Below are 20,510 nucleotides of genomic sequence, written 5' to 3' on the forward strand. Positions count from 1 at the left end.
CTCTCCCCAGCCCCCTCTTGTCTTCCTCTTGTCTTTGTCACCCTCCCCCCAGATCTCTTGACCCCCATTCAGACCGTTGTGGTATTTGTCTGTGTGAGTTGGTGGAAGAAGGAGGTCATTTCAAAATGAAATTTTGAGGTCTGTGTGACAGCAGGAAGGTCCAGCCTCTGATGAACTGAACCCCAACAGCCATACAACGGCATTTTATTGATAGCTTCACAAAGCTGGTTTTTGGGTAAGTAGTTCCTCAAACCTAGGTCCTCCTTATCTATATGTCTTGCTATATGTCCTCATGACTTCACTCCTTCATTGTGTATCATTTGCAATACATAATAATCTAAGAACCTCAAGTGTGCCAAAGGCCTCTGTGACCAAAGTCATTCAAAGGCCGCAATGCACCTTCAGAAAGCAATTCTACAAATCATGGAAAACATCCCTGTTTTCTACAAAGAATTTTTTTTTTACCATTTTCCATTATGACTCTTCAAGGTCAAAGTACTTCTAGGAACAACCATTCGCTGTAATCATTACCCCAGAAACAGCGAGAACTGTTCATTCTAATGTCTAAATAAGACACAGGGAGAAGTTCTCATACTAATGTTTGCTTCAGATACAGTGAGAACTGTTTACTTAGGCATCTACTCCATGTACAGTGAGAAGGTTTCATTCTAAAGTCTACTCCAGATACAGCGAGAATGTTTACTCAAATGTCTACTCCATATACAGAGAGAACTATTCATTCTAAAGTCTACTCCAGATACAGCGAGAATGTTCACTCAAATGACTACTCCAGATACATTGAGAAGATTTCATTCTAACGTCTTCTCCATATACAGAGAGAATTCTACTCCATATACAGAGACCTATTCATTCTAAAGTCTACTCCAGATACAGTCAGAACTGCTCTCTCTAAAGTCTACTCCAGACACTATGAAAATTGTTTTTACTAACATCTACCAAAGATATAGTGAGAGCTGTTAAGTCAAACAACTACTCCGGATAGAGTGAGAACTGTCATTCTAACGTCTACTGCGATATAGTGAGAACTGTTTACTCTAACTTCTACTCCAGATACAGTGAGAATTGTTCACTCTAACATCTACCTCAGATAGTGTGAGGACTGTTCTCTTTATCGTCTACTTCAGATAGAGTAAGCACTGTTCCCTTTAACTCTACTCCAGATATACAGTCAGAACTGTTCATTCTAACGGCTACCAAATATAGAGTGAGAACCGTTCATTCTGATTCTACTCCAGAGACAGTGGGAACTGTTCACTGTAACTTCTTCTCCAGATAGAGGGAGAACTGATTATTCTAATATCTATTCCATATACATCATACCCTGTTCACACTAACATCTCCCCCAGAAATAATAAGAACTACTTCACTCTAATGTCTACCACAGACACAGTGCACACCGTCCTCTCTAATGTCTACCACAGACACAGTGCACACCGTCCTCTCTAATGTCTACCACAGACACAGTATACACCATCCTCTCTAATGTCTACCACAGGTACAGAGTGCATTGTTTTTTTTTTTTCAACATCCAAAGCTTTTTAATAACAGTAAGATCCAGGGTTAGTTTTTGTAGCCGTGGCTGGCCCTTCTGCCTCTGGCACGTTCAAACTTCCGGCCCTTGGAGCGGACATAGGGTTTGGTATGGCTGTGTGGGGTTCCTGGGGCCTTGCCAAAATGCCGGTACACCTCTCGGCCCTTCCGAGGTCCAGACAGGAGCACAGTGCCACGGTCCTTGGGAGACTCCAAGGCCAGCTGGTCAAAGGTGAAGATCTTACCCCCAGCCTTGAGGATGCGACTTCGGGCTTGGCTGCTCACCCGCAGTGCACACACCTTCAGTTTGGGCACATCGAGAATCCTCACGTCATCTTTGACCATCCCCACAACCACAGCTGTCTTGTTTGCTTGGCCAGGAAGCTTCATCTTTTGGATCATCCGGGACAGGGACAGAGGTGGTCGGTTGGTGCGACTCATGAATAACCTTTTCAGCACAACCTGATTGAAGGTGGAGTTGGTTCACCTGGCCAGAAACCTGTACAGCTTGACCAGCAGCCGCAGGTAGATGTTCTGGCTCTTGGGCTCCTTGCGCCCAACCTTTCGGTCCTTCTTGTGGCGGATGTCAACACCCATGATGGCGCCTCCTGCACGGCCTGGTCCGGAAAGCAGAGCGCATTGTTTACTCTAATGTCTCCTCCAGATACGGTGAGAAATGTTCACTCTATTGTCTACTCCGATTACGTTTAGAATTGTCCATTCTATGATCTGCTACAGACACAGTGAGAACTCTTCACTCTAACATGGACCCCAGATAAAGTGAGATGTGTCCACTCTCCCGTCTACTCCAGATACAGTAAAAATTGTTCCCTCTAATGTCTACTCCAGATACAGTGAGAATGTTCACTCTAACATCCACTCCAGGCACCCTGAGAAATGTTCACTGTAACTTCTACTCCATATATAGTAAGAACTGTTGATTCTAATGTCGCTCCAGACAAAGTGAGAACTCTTCACTCTACCGTCTCCTCCAGAGAGAGCAGGAACTGTTCACTCTTAAAGTTTACACCAGATACAATGGGAACTGTTCACTCTAACATCTACCCAAGATACAGAGAGAACTGTTCATTTGAATGTCTACTCCAGATACAGTGAACACTGCTCACTCTAAAGGCTAGCACAGATACAGTGAGCACTGTTCACTCAAACATCTACTCCAGAGACAGTAAGAACTGGTCACTCTTGCATCTACCCAGAAATAATGAGAACTGTTCACTCTAACATGCACCCCAGATATAGTGAGATCTATGCCAGATACAGCCAGAACTGTTCAATCGAATGCCTAATCGAGAAACAGTGAGTACTATCCATTCTAATGTCTGCTCTGAAACACTGAATACTGTCCGCTCTGTCACCTACTCCAGACAGAGGGAGAACTGCTCACTCTAAAGGCTAGTCCAGATACAATGAGAATTGTTCACTCTAAAGTTTATCCAAATACAGTGAACGCCGTCCACTCTAACGTCTACCCTAGAAACAGTGAGAACTTTTCACTATAATGTCTACCCCAGATACAGGGAACACTGTTCACTCTAAAGTTTACTCCATATACCACGACTCTGCTAAATTCCTACAACATGTGTCTTTATTCCAGTATTGTAATCCACCGTCTTTGTCCAGGACTCTCTGTGGTCACGCATTTGAATCTATCTTTTGGAGCACAGTGTTTTCTTCTCTCATCTGAACACACACACATACACACACACACACACACACACGCTATTATTCACATCTTGGGGGAAAATAGCCACATGTCACTTATAGCTATTGGTTCTTTTTCTTTCCATTTTTTTAAAAGGAAAAAAAATACACTGAGATGCTTAGACCAAATACCTTTAGGGACTGCCCTCTGCTGCCTGGAGAGAAGTTGGTACCACTGAGTATTCACAAGAGATAAGAACGTGTGTGTGTGTGTGTGTGTGTGTGTGTGTGTGTGTGTGTGCTGGGTCCCTTATAGCTAGAGTTAAAGGTAGGTTGTGAACTTCCCAGTAGGAACGCTAGGAATTGAACTCAAGTCCTCTGCAAAAACCAGCAAGCACTTTCAATGCCTGAGCCATCTCTCTAGTCCCCAAGACCACTTGACTGGGCCCCCCTGAGACTATGCTTCCAGCTTTGTCAGCCTCCGGAGGCCGGTGCATACTTCCTCGGGAGGCCGGTATATACGTCCTTAGGAGATTGATGCATACGTCCTCAGGATGCCCGTGTGCACTTATGTGAGAGGGATACCGAATGAAGCCATGAGAACATGTGGTCTTCCAGGAAACCACATTTCCTCTCCCCCAAGAAGCTGGGCTCCTGATTGCTGAGAGAGGCCTGTCCGCCAAATGCTCTTCTTAGTTTTGTCAGATGAGCCTGAGTTTCCCCTGCTCGCACCACGTGCACAGTTCAAAGTGTAACTTCCCAAGGCCCTGACTCAGGATTGTCCTTGGTGGGAGGAGGCTCTGGGAGGAATCTTCTGGTCCCAAGGAACAGGGGCTCAGAGCTCCAGGGACCCTGCTAAAGAGCTGGGTCACAGCAAAACCCCTTGTTTGGAACTGCCAGTCTGGGATTGGAAATGGAGTCCCAACGGTCCCAGGCCAAGGCTGTTGGGCAGCGCCTCCTCCAGGCTGAGACCCCAGGGAAGAATGGGCTCAGGGCTGTGTCCAGCGGCCAAGGGGGAAGAGCGCTCCACTGGTTCACCACTGTGGTCCTGAACGCCGCCTTCCTAGGGATGGTGAGAGCTGAGGCTGCGCCCCGCCAGGCTGGGTGCAAGCCTCCTGCAGGAGACCTGCCCTTCCAGGGAGACAGGCTTTTGACCACCTGCACATTCGTGTGACCTGTGTGCAGCATTATTTAAACAGCCTGGGCGGTGGTTTCATGGTCAGGAAAATGGGTACATTTCTAACCAAACGTGAAATTGATTGTCCTAGGGTTTTGCAACTGCAACAAATCTTACTTGGTTTCTGTACAAGGCGTGTATGTGTGTATGTGTGTGTGTGTGTGTGTGTGTGTGTGTGTGGGTTCTGCTGGTGTGTGCCAATGGCCCTCCCACCCCAGATCAATACACAGCAAGGTTCCTTCCTGAGAGTTCTTCCCTGTGCCCTGACCACGTCCAGCTAACAATTTAATTTCGCAGCTGAAAACTAGGCCCCACAGGGGAGGAGACTTTTGTCAGGTCTCAGAGTTAGGTAGGTGCTGAAGCCAGAAGCTGCCTCACTCTCTACCATAATCCTATGTGAATTGAGCCTTCGGATCCTTGAGTTTTTCTCAGAGCAGAGTGCACAGGGAGAAGCGCCTTCTCCTCTGATGACCTCTCTTTGTCCGGGGAATTGTGGTCTCAGAGAGTTGAAAGTGAGTCTTCTGCGGAGTAATGTCTGCTAACTGCGCACCTCAGAGATGGAATCAGAACTGGGCTTTGATGGTGGGGATGGAAGATCCGAGAAGTAGTCACTGTGGAAGCAGGGGCACCCCCCCTCCCGTGGGCCAGGTCTTCTGTAAATCTTTCTAGAATCAGGGAGCGCTCTGGTGAGAGCCACTGCTCTGACCCTTGAACTCACTGCTTGCTGAGCACCTGTGCTCACCTGACCCTGAGTCTTGGGCGGCTTCTGCCTGGGGAAGGGGCACACCTTGCCTTGGAGCAGACGTGGTGCAGTGAGAATTGGCGGTTCTCTAAATGTGGGTGAATTAGAAACATTTTCTTAAAGGGCCAAGGGTTCCCTCTGACAGCTGCTAACCTTTCCGTTACTGCTCCTATTGAAAAGCAAAGATCACCTGTGTTGATTTTAAGTTTCTTCGTACAAAGAAGTAATTCAGGAACTGGACAGGGCCAGTGAAGGCTGAGAAACTCCACTCTGGAATATGGGCAGGCAGTGTCTATAGACCCAGAGAGTGTATGGAAATAACACGACTGTGCACAACTCACCCGACTTCTTCGGACATTTTGGGCCGTGTGCAGCTGTAAAGGACTCAGCACTTGGCTGTCACCTGCTTGTCTAAGAATATTCTTTTGGCTGGGCTTCAGGTGTTGGAGTACTGAGGTTGCAGACTCCTACACACAAGGACAACTGTAGGCTGATTTAACCATCCCACTTTCCTTGTGGGTCTGCAGCTCGGTTTGAAATGGGATGAGGTCTTGGGTACCAGCAGCACTTTCTGTGACCATAGTCATGGTCAGTTTGGTCCAGTTATCTAATCCATGATGGACAATAACAGATTCATCAGGTAACTCTCTATGCCTTCTTCATGCTTTTACCTGCAGTTCGAAGGCTGAGCACATAGAAACATCTATGACTCTCAGGATCCCGGCAGGTAAGGGAGGGAGTTAGGATAGTTAACAGGTGGACAGGACTAAGAAACTAGGGCACACTCCTTAAGTCAGAGTTTATCCAAAGACGACAACATTTCCCTGTGCTTTCCTGCAAGGAGACGAAAGGGAGAGCATCAACAGTAGCTGTGTGTGTGTGTGTGTGTGTGTGTGTGTGTGTGTGTCTAGAAAGCCAAAGCCTTTTCTGCTTGAAGATGGTCTTAGTGAAAATACACTTTGGATTGATGCACGGAAGCTTTGCCTTCTGGATCATGTCACATTTTATGTGAACAGGTGATACCCAGGTCTTCATTAGGGAGGAGGCCTGGCAGTGACTATCCACAAGGGCTCCGTCTATGTTCTCCAGTGGGAATGGATCCTGTTGTCATCACTTGGAAGAGCTTGGGACTGAGCCCTCCGGGTGATCCAGGAATTGGGCTCACTGCCTTTGCGTCTGTGGTTCCCCGCTTAGCTCTTACACGGCTTGTGTGATGAAAGAGGTACCACTGTGGCCAGGGATTTCTCCAGGACCCTGCTAGGAAAACACAGCTTCTAATTTAACTGCAGCTACTGAACATGAGGAAATGAGCACTTCTGGAGCCTGTGAGTGCCAGGCTCATCCCGCTGATGACGTACAGGACGTGGGCTTTATCAGGTTACCTGAAGGTGGGATGCAAAGGCAAACGCTGGTTAGAAGCCCCGTCCAGGGAAAATGTGCATTCACCAATGTTTTGTTATGGTATCAATCATTTTTTTTTCCCTGCCATGGTGTATCTTAGAGTACAGAAGCATTTAATACTAGCTGCTTTGAGGACTCAGCCAGCACCAGGCAGCCATCCACGCTCTCCCTGGGTCCATGCTTAGCAATGAATTTGCATCATCTCAAGCACAGAGGCCCAGTACTACATTTTAAATAGATTCTGATAGGTAAATGGACTTGGGTCTAATCTACCGCATTCCTTCACGTTGCAAAGCTTGCAGTTTCACCACGGACTAACTTAGCACGAAAATATGCCAAGTCATTTCCTCGCTACTTAATTCTTCTTGTGGTTGGCCCTGGGTTAAACATCAGCTTGGTGTTTATGAGCCACTGGTTTCTTCATTAGAAGCTGAGAATTCCTATCCGGGCCAGTGGACCTTGGTGTCCCTTCCGCCATTGCCCTCTCATTCTGAACCATTAACTGCAAGTGTCCAGACCATGATGGCCATGGTGAAAGCTCCTGTGAGGGTTCTGTGTAACAGTAATGCACTTGGCAAGAAAAGTTTGTTATGTCTGTTGCATACAAACCTTATGAGATGGGTGTTGCTAGGCTGTCCGTGATGACCAGAACTCCTGGGCTCAGCTGATTTTCTTACCCCAGCCTCCTGATTAACTAGGACTATGGGAGGGTGGCTAGGCCTGGCTCTTGCTTATAACAAATAAAGGAAACAGGTGGAGGCTGGGTGGCAGCACAGGGGGTGGGTACTTGCAGGCACACAGGAAGGCCTGAGGTTTATCCCTCGCACAATGCCTGTAAGCATATCTGCACTCAGGAAGTAGAGGGAGGTGGAATCAGAGCCTCAAGATTATCCTCAGCTGCTTATGGAGATCAAAGCTTCCCTGGGACATGTGAGCTCTGCTTCAGAATAACAAAGTAACACTTTGAATTGTGACTGCTAGTGTTATTCTATGCCCACTAGATTTCTAAGAATTACACACAATTTCCAAAACACAAGTTAGTAACGCACCCATCTGTACACCACTCATTAATTTTGAATTCCTTATCATATCCTCACAGGTCTCACGTACTTGAATGTATCACTTGTGTTCACATCTTGCATTTATTATTTTATCGTACTTCTCATATACTTTAATGCATCAAATAAACTAATAGATATGAGTTTAATTCTTATTTTTTATAAAAAGATACACTCTTTGGAGATATTCCAAGGACCCATCTAGAAAGTTGCTAAATCAATTAAATATCTAGAAAAAGACTTATTTCATTTGATTTGGAGAAATTAGTTTTAAAAAAAAAAAAAAAAAAAAAAGAAAAGAAACAGTGAAGATTTTCAACATCTGATCAAAATAAGATTAATTGAAGCAAAGCACAATCTTTAATTTACCTACATGATATCAATACTTCAAAGGCAAATACATAGGATGGCACTGTTTATATTTTGAGATGAGGTGTCACTGTGTAGTCCTAGGTTGACGTGGACACCCTGGTCCTCTGACCCAGCCTCTAGAGAGCTGGGGTTAAAAGTGTGATCTTAAGTCAACAAAAACCTAATAAGGACATCACAGAGCACAGAAAATTATCTCAGTAAAACCCAGGATTTTCACATCCTATAATAATTACCCCAATGGCAAAGAAAATTCCTTTACAGTATCTGTACAATATTGTAAAATTACAATAGAAGTGTGTGTGTGTGTGTGTGTGTGTGTGTGTGTGCGCGTTCGCGCGTTTGTGTGTAGGGAACCGTTGTGTGCTCAGCACCTGGGTGGAGGGACAACTTGCAGGCACCAATTCTCTCCTTCTACCCCGAGTTCTGGGGCTTGAATTCAGGTGACAGACTTGGTGGCAACCACCATTACCCACTGAGCCATCTCATCAGTACAAAGCCGTGTGTGTTTTACTTGGTTTGGTTTCGACATATTTTAATATTATTTATGTGTGTGAGTGTGTGTCCATGTGTGTGCCACGTGTGTGCAGGTGCCAGGAGGGCAGCATCAGATCCTCTGGAGCTGTAGTTAAAGGTGGTTGTGAGCACCATATGAGGATGCTGGGAACAGAAGCCTTGCCCTGTTGACGAGCAATAAGCACTCTTGCACACTGAGCTGTCTCTTCAGACCCTGGTTTTTATTTATTGTTGTATTTTTTAACAAAAAGAACAAAATTCTAGTTTTACATTGTATTTTAGATTGTTATGTTCATTTTTAAGAAAAACTTGTGAATAATTTCCTTTCATTTCAGTAAGCATGCTCACACATAAAGTTTATTTCACAAAGTTCATCTAGGATAAGACTTCTCGCCTCCTGCAATGCTTTAGGTTTGTAGTGTGGTCCTTGTTGGGGTTGTCTTTAGACAGGGTCTCTCAAACCCCAGGCTTGTTTTGAATTCTATACCTACCCAAGGATGACCTTGAACTTCTGATCCTCCTGCCTCTATCTCTCTAAGATTGAAATTACAGGTTTGTACCACCACACTCAGCCTCTGCTGGGCATCAAACCCAGGGCTCCCTGCACCCTGGAAGGTACCATACCAACGGAACTGCACCCCAGCCCTCTCTGTAATGTCCCCATCTATTCAGATTTGTCCTGGACTTTTCCTCTTCTCTTTTACAACTGACTTCATCATCCTTGCTAAAATGAAAAGTCTTCTTTCATAGATGCAGTCTGTGCCAAAAGTGCACTTATCACCTTTGGATGGCTACATAATGGAATTCCTACTTCTTTATTTCTGATAGTTTTAGATTCCTTCATTTCTTATAATTTAACATTTATTTACCTTAATCTCTAGGGTAAAGAAGGAAGCAAGTTATTAGGAATGTCAGGGGAACAAAATGCAGACTGGGAAATCTGTGAATTGCCACTTCCAGATGCCCAGGCCTTTCAAAATTAAACCAGCAGCATCCTATGACCCAAACACTACCCAAGAAACGTAAGTCTGAAAAGAACATGGATTGTTGCTGCTGCTGCTGCTCCTCCTCCTCCTCTTTTCTAAGAATACTCTATTCACATAAGCCCCCTCTCTGCCTACCAGAGTCTCAGGAGTGCTAGGACTATAGTCACCACACCTGCCTCAGCATTTAGAGACAGAAAAAGTCTCTTTCAAGTGAGCAAGATCAAAAGCAAAGAGAAAAATAGATATATATGAAGACATTTAAGATTTTTTTTCCTTTTGCAGGGGAGCTCATAGGAGGGGGTCATTAGCTCACTTAAATTTTATTTTACCACTATTTTTAAGTTTCACTACTATACTTAGAAAGAGAAAGAAGGGAAGTTGTGATCCTAACCGTCTGAGGTTTTCAAAGGATCCTTCAGTGCTGACCCGGGAGGAGGAAGCTCTGTCTTTGTCCCACCATTTTCCTCCCTGTGAGCCTGAGCAAACTGTGGATGTGTGGGTTCCCAGGCACGAGGTACAGTATCCCTAATCTCTTTTGGTTTGGCTTCTCTGTCTGGCAAGCCTCTCTGACAGCAGCAGGCCAGACAGAGGCAACACACTCTCTCCGTACCACCTATGGTATCTCCAAGATGCTCCCAGGCCACCCCATGCCACACCTTCTGAGGGAGCAGCAAACACTGGTGATCACTCCACAGGTTGCCACCCCTCCTATGCACCTCAGTGAACACGTTAAAGAACGCATCATACTAATTTTAAGGCACTGGATTCTTTTCTCAAGTGAGCAATTTCATCTAAGTGAAGACATCTCCATTCTAGCCACTCTAGTTCAAGGTTTCCTAATAAAGTTAACTTACTCCTGCCCAGCCCCCGAATGTACACAGGGTCAGTGCCCTTAACTTAGTGATGATGATAAACAAGTGTCTAAGAAATCAGTCTCTGGAGATGGATGCTAAAAAGAAATACCACACTAGCTCAGAATTGAGTATAATAAAGGGTTATTTATTTAGGGGTAGACTCACAGATCACACTCCTCTGCATGAACGGGGAACAGAAACCAAATCCAGCAGCAGGAAGAGAGAGAGAGAGAGAGAACACGCACTTTACATTGGCATTTATAGTCTAAGAGCAAGCCCAAGCAGGGGGGTAACTTAAAGGTTACTGACTATAGGATTTCTTACAGCACCTCCACTTTTGTTTAAATAAGATAGTTCTAAATCTAATGCAAAATTATATACAATAAGAACAAATATCAGGTATAAAAATTAGAATTACAACAGCATAAACAATATCAAGCAAGAAACATGTGATAAATGTTTCAATAATTATCCTATCCTAAGAAGTCTAAGTCTTGTATTATAAATAACTTGGCTAAATCATGAGAGGAAAGTAACTACAACTATCTAGTCTTCAACCCCATCAAAGACCCGAGAAGGGAAATAGTATTACTTGAGTAAGCAGGAAGTGCAATTAATCAACTTCCAAAATGTGCAGTAGATGACAGAGACAACAGGCTACCTGGGCAATCACCCAAAGTCTCATTTGCAGCATTGGAGCAACCAACTTTGGCTAAGCCTAGAGTAACTGACAGACCATTTTCAGAGGCAAGAAGTTTTTCAAAACCATCTTACCCTGTCTTGGCAAGATTTGACAGTCTTTTCTCTTGTATCCTGCTTGTCCTGTCTGGAAAAAGTGCATTTTGTCAGTGGTCAATACATGGGCAGTTCCTTGCCCAAAGGCCAGTTTTGCCAAGATGAAAACAAGCTCCAAGTGGAGTGTCTTCAATGCTCAACATTCTCTTGGGAATAGATCAGTGCTGCCAGGAGCAATCGTGTCTCACTTCAACAGAGCCCTAAGTTATTTAAATGTCATATTCTACAGCACTCTGAAGTGGTTGAAGATTGCCTATCTATGTAGAATATAATCCCTTTTTATCTAAAGAACCTGATTAGTCTAAATATAAGTATGATAAACATAGATGACTATTGACTTACAATTCTTAATATCTATATAACTTAAAGACTAAGATTTCATATTAGAATGCTAAACAATATTTAAACAACTGTGCAATAAATGAGGACAATGACCTCAAAATGTAAACAATGTATAAGTATCTTGATAAGAGATAGAAATGTATATTGCAATATGATAAATATATCCTAAGAGTGTATCAATCTACAAAATGTCTTAAGCAGAGGTAAAAGCATGCATACATACAATATGACAAAATTAATTTGCCTTGGTATACAAATATTATAGATGAAAATAGGAATATATTTAATACAATTTAAGTTTGTATCAATATACAAGAATCTATACCAATGTAAATTGCCTATAACTAATAGCTCACAAGAAGTATTCACTCTATTGCTCACTATTATTATTAGTGTGAGTAAGCTCACACTAATTTATTATCTCATCCAATTTCCCTTTATTTCTCCTCAAAGAGATCCCTGAGCCTACATAATTTCCCTCCAACCCCCCAAAGCTATGCCAATTATACTCAACCCCTAAATGATGTCCCTAGCCCTGAGGACAAACTTTGTTGGGAGAGGAGACATCTTCTAGAATTATTTTCAGCTGGCAATGTTCTTTCTATGGGCTCCTGTGAACGTAAAACGATGGTTAAGTTTCAAGATTACTGTCTGGTATAATTGTAAATAGTCTTTAAGTATTTGGTAAGGTTTTTATGAGGTTTCTATTTGAGTTCTAGCCATAACGTTGTAAAAAGTACAGAATTTCACCTAATCAAGTTGGAACCATCTTGTGCAGCTGGTACCCAAAACAGGTCTTATAGTAGTACTATCAGTATCATGATGTCATATCAACCAGGTAGGGTTGTTGTTGTGGGGCCCCATCTTCTTCCTGGAAACTTCAAAGATTACTGTAGGAAAATTCATTGTTTATTGTGGAAAACTTAAATATTATTTATACAGACATATATTCAATAAAGGTATGATAGGGTCAAAAATATGTATGAAGAAAAGTAAAATTTTTTTCTAAATTCTTTCTTCTTTCTGTCCCATACTGGATGGCTCCTGACATGAGACAAAACTCTGAATTTTTCTTTTAACAACACGCTTGGATTTAGGGAAGGACAGAGCAGTTGTCCAACTCCAAAGCCAGATTTGATTTTTAAGTGAGTCATGACTATTATTCTAGTTAATATTCAGAGATTCTTACCCTCAGAAGATCTGTCCTCATAAGTGATAATTCTCTTTGCTTGGTGGTCCTATCTGAATAATTATCTTTTCCTATTTAGGTATCTAGATGTCTAGGGTCTCTTGATTTTCTGAAGATGAGTATTTTCCTGCAAAGACAAGAACAGAATCCTACCCCAACCTTTATGAGGCTTGAGGAAGTATGTTTCCTAATTTTCTGAGAAATCGCCACACTGACATCCAAAGGGGTTGTACCAGCTTGCATTCGCACAAGCAATGTGGAAGTGTTCTTTTTTCTCCACAACCTCTACAGCATAAGTTGTCATCAGTATTTTTAATCTTGGCCATTCTTACAGGTATAAGATGGAGTCTCAGAGTTGTTTTGATTTGCATTTTCCTGATGACTAGGATGTTAAACATTTCAAGTGTCTTTCAGACATTTTAGATTCCTCTGTTGAGAGTTCTATGTTTAGGTCTATACTCCATTTTTTATTGGATTATTTGGTATTTTGATGACCAATTTCTTGAATTCTTTGTATATTTTGGAGCTCAGACCTCTGTCTGATGTAGGGTTAGTGAAGATCTTTTCCCATTCTGTTGGGTGTCATTTTGACTTGTTGACCATGTCCTTTGTGTTACAGAAGCTTTTAAGTTTCAGGAGGTCCCATTTATTAATTGTTTCTCTCAGTGTCTGTGCTGCTGGGGTTATATTTAGGAAGTGGTCTCCTATGCCAATGCGTTCAAGTGTACTTTCCACTTTCTCTTCTATAAGGTTCAGTGTGGCTGGCTTTATGTTGAGGTCTTTGATCCATTTGGACTTGAGTTTTGTGCATGGTGGTAGATATGGCTCTATTTTCATTCTTCTACATGTTGATATATAGTTATGCAAGCATTATTTATGAAATATGCTTTTTTTCCTTTTGATATATTTTGTCAAAAATCAGGTGTTCAAAGGAATGTTGATTAATATCCAGGTCTTCTATTAGGTTCCATTGGTCCTCCTGTCTGTTTTTATGCCAATACCAGGCATAAAACTGGCTGGAAAACTCTTTCTTTAAACCTTTGCTATTGACATGATGTTTCTTATGAAATTCTGAGGCCTTCAACACACTTCCAATCAATAATTGCTCAATTTCTGCATTACCTTGTGCTAGAGGAACTGGCAGACCCTTATGGGATAAGATTGTGTTATGAATATGGGACTAAGTCCATTCCTGATTATATCTTGAACCTGTATGAATAATGAAGTCAATTCTGTATCATCTGGTATAAATTCAGCAGTTTCAATATGCAAGACAACTTTTCCTGCATATTGTAAATCAGTAACTATATTAAGAAGTTCTTTAAAATTCCTTAGTACCATGAGAATAGCATATAATTCTGTCTTTTGGACAGAATTATAAGGACTTTGCTCTACCTTACTTAAATCTTCTGATTTGTAGCCTGCCTTTCCTGATTTATTTGCATCAGTATAGAGGCCCAAGTATCTTTTTGCATTCTAAGTTGGAATTTTCAAAAGTCAGAGATTCAATAAGTACTCATCTAGCATCTGGGTCTATTGCTCCCAATTGTACAGCCTTAGTTAATCTTTGTAAAAAGTCACTAAAGGGTTCTCTCTGGCCCTGTTTAACCCTAGTATATAATTCAATTTATTTTCTTGGCTCTTGAATCTTGCTCCAAGCATTTAAGGCTGCTTTGTGGCACAGGGACAAGATTTGTTCATTGTAAAGGGCTTAAGCACATGGAGCAAGGAGCCCAGAATTCAGGAGCAGGGAGCACAAACCTGAAGTTGTCCCTCAGCAGGAACACAGCAGTGGGGGTGGGGTGTGCACGAACTTGGGAAATTGCCAACTTGCCACGGCCACTTAGCTCTGCTGTGGTGGGGCTTTAACAAAAAACTGCTTAGTAGGTGAAAGCAAACCAAGTGGGCAGGGGTGGGAGACCTTCTGGGCTGTGGACTATTTGGGCCTTTTAGACTGGTCTACCCAGTAGGTGTGGAGTCCGGATCCATGTGGGTGCCAGATGAGGAAGGACGCTAAAAGAAATCCCACACTAGCTCAGAACTGATTATAATAAAGGATTATTTATTTAGGGGTAGACTCACAGATAAGAGTCCTCTGCACAAACGGGGAGCAGAAACCAAATCCAGCTGCTGGAAGAGAGAGGAAATCAGCATTTATAGTATAAGAGGCCACAGCCAGGCGGGTGGGTAACTTCAAGGCTACTTGCGCTAACTACTGGCTGTAGGATTTCCTACAGCTAGTCTCCCAGACACCTTAGCCTGGAGGAACCCATTGCAAAAGTGCTCTCCCGTCTGTGGTCCAATGTAGCAACACAGAGGACCGTACACAAATCTGTAGACAGATAGAAGAGACAGCCCACGGTGACCTCGACTGCTGTGCTGAGGTCACTGAACACAAAAGACTCTAGTTGATACATTGGTGTAATCATTTGATGCTGATAACATCACTGGAGGTCTCTTCCACCACACATCTGATGTCAAACTTTTTAATTTGGTCCATTTTCATTTGAGGGACTGGAGATAGATGGTTCAGCAGCTATGAGTACCTGCTGCTCTTGCAAAGGCCTGGGTTTGCTTCCCTGCTTCCATATCAGCTGACTCTCAACCACCTGTAACTCCAATTCCAGAATGTCCCACACCCTCTTCTGGCTCCTGCATACGTGTAGCGCACATACACATACTGATGTGCTCACATGTACACATAAAATAAATAAATATTTTAAAAGATCTTATTTGAGCAGAGGAGCATTTATAAGTTGGGCAGCTCCTTGAGTCAACAGAAGAAGACATCCCTAACGATTAGTGTGGGAAAAGATTTATTTATAGGCAGAAAAAGAGAGTAAATGTATAGAAGTAACTTTCACTGGTTCCGCCTACATTTTGTCTTGTTTGGACTTATCTACGCATTGCGCAGCCCATGAGGCTGGCCGTTTGTTACAAGAGATACACTCAGAAGGTTGCAGTGTGATGACAGGTTTGCCAGACTTCCTGGCATGCTGAGGTAGCTATAGACCAAAGTTACATTGAGTAGTAGATTGCCATTCCTTAATGCTGTAGCTGTATCGTGAAAGCCAGGCAGTACCTGTGCATGTAACATTTTGTAAGGAAGATAGGACATGCTGCAGGTCTGATGGCTGAGGATGTCCTTGACGAAGTGTAGATCTGCACAAGCTCAGAGGACTTATCTCCTATGTTGTGTGTTTGTGTAGAACCCCATCTGTACCAGAAGTAGTTGTTTTAATAATATAAAAAAACAGAACAATCAGATAACTAAAATTCTGGTATGTAAATCCTCACATTCGAGCTTCCAATGCATTTGCAAATACTATGCTAAAAATTTATTTTGAAAATAAAATGAACGGTACATCTTACGAAATACTATAACTGGCGAGACAGCTCAGCCGTTCAGATGTATGCCACCGAGCCTGGGCTTGATTCTCAAAAGCCACATGGAAGAAAGAACTGACTTACACAAGTGGTCTCGTTATCCAGACATGTACACCATGGCACACACAGGTGTGGATGCACACACAGGTGTGGATGCACACACACTAAAGAAATGAAAAATTAAAGATAAATAATCATTAATTTGTAGTACTAGACTTTAAACATGGACTTGGGCTTGCTAGGCAAGTGGTCTACCACAGAGCTGCCTCCCTAGCTCTAAATTAGCGTTTAATACACAATAGCCTTTTAATGTATTGTCAAATAGGAAATAATTTCTTAAAAGCCACAGATTTAAAGGACTTTTGAAAAATTGAGAGGTTTGAAACAAAGAAAAGCAGAAAAAAAAACAAAACAAAAAACAAAAACAAACAACAAAAAAAAAGAAACAAAAGCAACAGGTGCCCAAGGCTTGCGGTTAACTTTAGTGTTATTGAGTATTCCTACCTCTCTCGGGGCCTTACAGTCAATCTCTGCCTTGTTATCGCTCGCCACTAGCTCATCTGCAGTGGATATAATTAGATGGATGTCACTTTGTTTATAAGTAAAACCGTTTGTCTTTGTAAATTGTAGGGAGTGGGCGCTGCTGTGCTAGGACCCACTTTTCCAGACCTGGCACGAAATGTGAACCGGAACATCAGCAGCCTATCGGAAATATTCGTGGGCCGGGCCCTCGGCTACTTGGGCGGCTCTGTGGTCGGCGGGGTGCTTTTCGACTGCATGAATCACTTCTTACTTTTGGGTAAGCTAACAGTGATTTTCATTTCAGTGTTTCTGGCAGTGAGTGTGCAGTGAGTCTCTAAATACGAAGGCATCAGCTTGGGGACCTTGACAGCTGAAGTACACTGTGCTTTGCTGTTGCCAACTGGGTTGCCAGAGGCTATTGTTCCAAAGGCAGTGACAGGGAATCGTTAAGGAGCGCTTTGGAAACTTGACTAACCCTGTGAGTGGGAGTGTTGGCACTCCCAAGTCTTGCCAGCCGAGGCCCTAAATCAGGTTCCATTCCAGACACACACAGCGTCCCCACATTGGGCTCCTTGGAGGCTCAGCTGGGTTCCCAGGGCCGCAGAGGTAAGAAACAGCTCTTGGAACCTGGATTGGACACAAAAGGGCAGGGAAGGTTGCTGAACTAACGCAAGCCGCATTTTTTGTCGCTGCTATCCAATGTCAGAAACGAGCTCAGGATGCTCGCCCACATCTGGAAGCAGATGGGAAAGTCTATACCACACCTGCTTTGAATAAGTCTACCTTTAAAGAAAGTAAGGCAAAACACCTCTGCATCTGAAGCAACAATCTATTATTCCTGGTGAATACATAAGAGATCCCTTTTATTCCAAAGTGCACTGAAGAATACATATAACTCACTATATAGATGTAAAGTTTTGTTTGTGGAGAATCCTGTTACACAGGTCTCTACCACTGAGCTAAGTCCCAGCCAAGAACTACATGCCTTGTGTTTTCCTCCCAAGTCCACAAACTAACTTACGTAAAGTTTACTAGTAACTCATCCTCCTCTTGGCTTTTTTGTTATTCTATATGCAAACATTCCTTTTGGTTTTTGGATTTTTTTTGTTTGTTTTGCCTGTGTGTGTGTGTTTCACATATGTGTGGGCTCATGTATGTTCAGGTATGTGTGAATGAGTCTGGAGACCAGGTGTCTTCCTTGATGACTCTCCAGTTTCTTCATGGAAGCAGGTTCTCTCATTGAACTCACTGATTTGCTTGCTCTGGGGAGCCTCCTAAACTCTAGGATTACAAGATCCCAACATGTCTCAGCCCACCAGCCTCTTGCCTCCTCCAGCAGTTTCTTTAGTAGCCCTGGCTATTCTGGAACTCACTCTGCAGACCAAACTGGCCTCAAACTCAGTGTCCATCTGCCTCTGTCTCCCAAGTGCTAAAAGCGTGCGCTGCCACCACCCAGCTTCCACCAGGCTGGGGATCAGGCATGGTGCATGCTCGTCCTCTGAGCTAGCTCTCTAACTACTCCCCTCTATTTCAGCTATTTTTTTAATCATAAAAGTGCATTTAAGGGGCTGGAGAGATGGCTCAGTGGTTAAGAGCACTGCCTGCTATTCCAAAGGTCCTGAGTTCAATTCCCGACAACCACATCATGGCTCACAACCATCTGTAATGAGGTCTGGTGCCCTCTTCTGGCCTGCAGACATACACATATACAAAATCTTGTATACATAATAAATAAATATTTTAAAAAGTGCATTTAATTAACTACAGTGCGTGTTCCAGAGCTCTCCTGTGGAGTCAGGGGACAACTCTCGGGACTCAGTTTCTCCTTCCACGTGTGGGTTGCTGAGCTATAACTCGGGTCTTCAGGAGTGGCAGCACAAAGCCCTATTGCAGCCCTCCTTTGGTTCTTGAGTGTAAAACATTTAAATAAAAAGCTTTTGCTTCTTTTGCTATGAAACTTGGCTTAATTGTGTGTTTTGTAGCTTGATTCTAGCAATGATAGAATTACATTAATTCTTAAACCTTTTATATTTTGTAATCCATAAAGATTTAAAAGGCATGGTTACTTGTAGAAGGTACAATATTCACCCACACAAGGTTTTTAAAAATTTGATCCCATTTGCATTTGGTGGAGTTATTATGTTGGAGTGACTCCTGACTCTCAAATACTGCTTTTTACAGCTGCCTTTCTTTCAACCTTGTCTTCTCAGGGCTGTCAAACCTGTTCACCTCGGCTGGCTTTTACCTGATCCCATTTTGTAAGACAGCTGTCTTACTGACTGCCATAATGTCTGTCACTAGCATCTCATTTGGCATTCTGGATACAGGTAAGTAATCCCTCGATGTCCTACCCAGGACTGGGACACTACTGCTATGAAAAGGTGGAGCATGAGGCGTTAAATTCTTCCTTGTGATAGGCTTGACATGAAAAAGAGCTGTTGATCTGGAGTCATCAACTCAGAACCAGCCTGCCAGCAACTGCTCTTCTTGCAGAGTAAGGCAGCAATTCTCTTAACTATCTGACCGTGAATGGCCCTAGAGATTTTTGTCCTATGTCCTGTTGCTATCAGCATCCAAAGAGGGCATCCAAGAGCCTGTGCTTTGTGCCACTTTCTTTGCATTTGTTTTTTGCTCTTTGCTTTCTAAACTTCACTTTATAGTAAAGCTTCTGCATATGCACGGTGTCTTTAAAAACCCACAGCTGTGGGGGCAGGCATGATAGCTCAGTAGGCAGATCCAAGACATCACTTGCTGTCCAGCATCATTGCAATGGCAAGCTCGGGATCAGTGAGAGACATTGTCTAATGACAATAAGGCAGGGCATGACAGAAGACCCTGGACGTCTTCCTTTGGCCTCTGGATATGCACACAATTGTGTGCATGCCTACACACTCATATGCAACACACACAGATCTACTAAATGACATATGTGTAGATGTAAGTCACAAAACAATCCCACACCAGTTTGGAATTATGATTAATAAAATGGTTATTTACTTAAGGGGAAAAACTTACAGATCACTGTCCTAGACAACAGCCCTCTGTGTGACCAGGAACAGAGTCTAATAGCCGGAAGCAGAGCTGGAAACAAGAGAGAGAAAGAGAGAGCAGGGTTACTGGTGCTTTTTAAAGCGAAAGAGACCACACCCAAGTGGGCTGGTATCTTAAAGGCTATTGGCCAAAGGAGTGAAAAGAACTCTCATAACACCTTCCCCTTTTGTTTAAGTAAGAGAGTTCCAAACCCAATACAAAACAATATAAACTAGGAACAGATACAAAGTATAAGATTAGAATTACAATCAGCATAAACAATATTAAGCAAGGAACATATGCTAAATGTTTTAATAAACATTCAAGCCTAAGGAGTCTAAGTCTTGTATTGGAAATGGCTTGGCTAGATCATAAGAGGACGGTAACTATGACTATCTAATCTTCAACCCCATCAAAGGCCTGAGAAGGGAGATAATATTACTTGAGCAGGCAGGAGGTACAATCAAGTAGCTTCTAAAGCAAGCAATATATGATAGAGACAATTATCTACCTGAGCAATCACCCAAAGTCTCATTTTGCAACACTGAAGCAACCAACTTTGGCTATGACCTAGCATAATTGACAGACCATTTTTAGAGGCAGGAAATTTTTCAAAACCATCTTATCCTGTCTTGGCAAGATTTGACAGTCCTGCTTATCCATTTCCAGATACTATGTAACTTGTCAGTGGTTGAGGCATTGTCAGTTCCTTACCCAAAGGCCAGTTTTGCCAAGAAGAAAACAAGCTCCAAGTGGAGTGTCTTTGCTGCTCAACATTCTCTCAGGAATAGATTGGTGCTGTCAGAAGCAATCATGTCTCATGTCAACAGAACCCTAAGTTATTTAAATGCCATTTTCCACAGAAAATGATGTGGTTGAAGATGACCTATCTAGATAGAATACTATCTCTATGTATCTAAAGAATCTAA

At 42.9% G+C, this 20,510-nt stretch overlaps 1 protein-coding gene and 1 pseudogene across 1 annotated transcript in view; one reads left to right on the forward strand and one right to left on the reverse strand.

Moving 5' to 3' along the window:
- Window positions 1-1,540: 1,540 nt before the first annotated feature.
- Window positions 1,541-2,151, reverse strand: LOC126499097 (60S ribosomal protein L18-like; annotated as a pseudogene).
- A 1,923-nt stretch (window positions 2,152-4,074) lies between these two features.
- The window catches only part of LOC126499098 (sodium-dependent glucose transporter 1-like), a 37,552-nt gene continuing 21,116 nt past the window's right edge, over window positions 4,075-20,510 (forward strand). Inside the window, 3 exon segments of the mRNA XM_050138148.1 lie at window positions 4,075-4,285; window positions 16,660-16,828; window positions 18,762-18,878. Of these exon segments, the coding sequence (XP_049994105.1) occupies window positions 4,127-4,285; window positions 16,660-16,828; window positions 18,762-18,878 (445 nt within the window). The 5' untranslated portion in view covers window positions 4,075-4,126.

This window comes from Alexandromys fortis, unplaced genomic scaffold (genome assembly GCF_014885135.2).
Source record: "Alexandromys fortis isolate MF-2015 unplaced genomic scaffold, M_Fortis_MF-2015_v1.1 scaffold_14, whole genome shotgun sequence".
Lineage (NCBI taxonomy): Eukaryota > Metazoa > Chordata > Mammalia > Rodentia > Cricetidae > Alexandromys > Alexandromys fortis.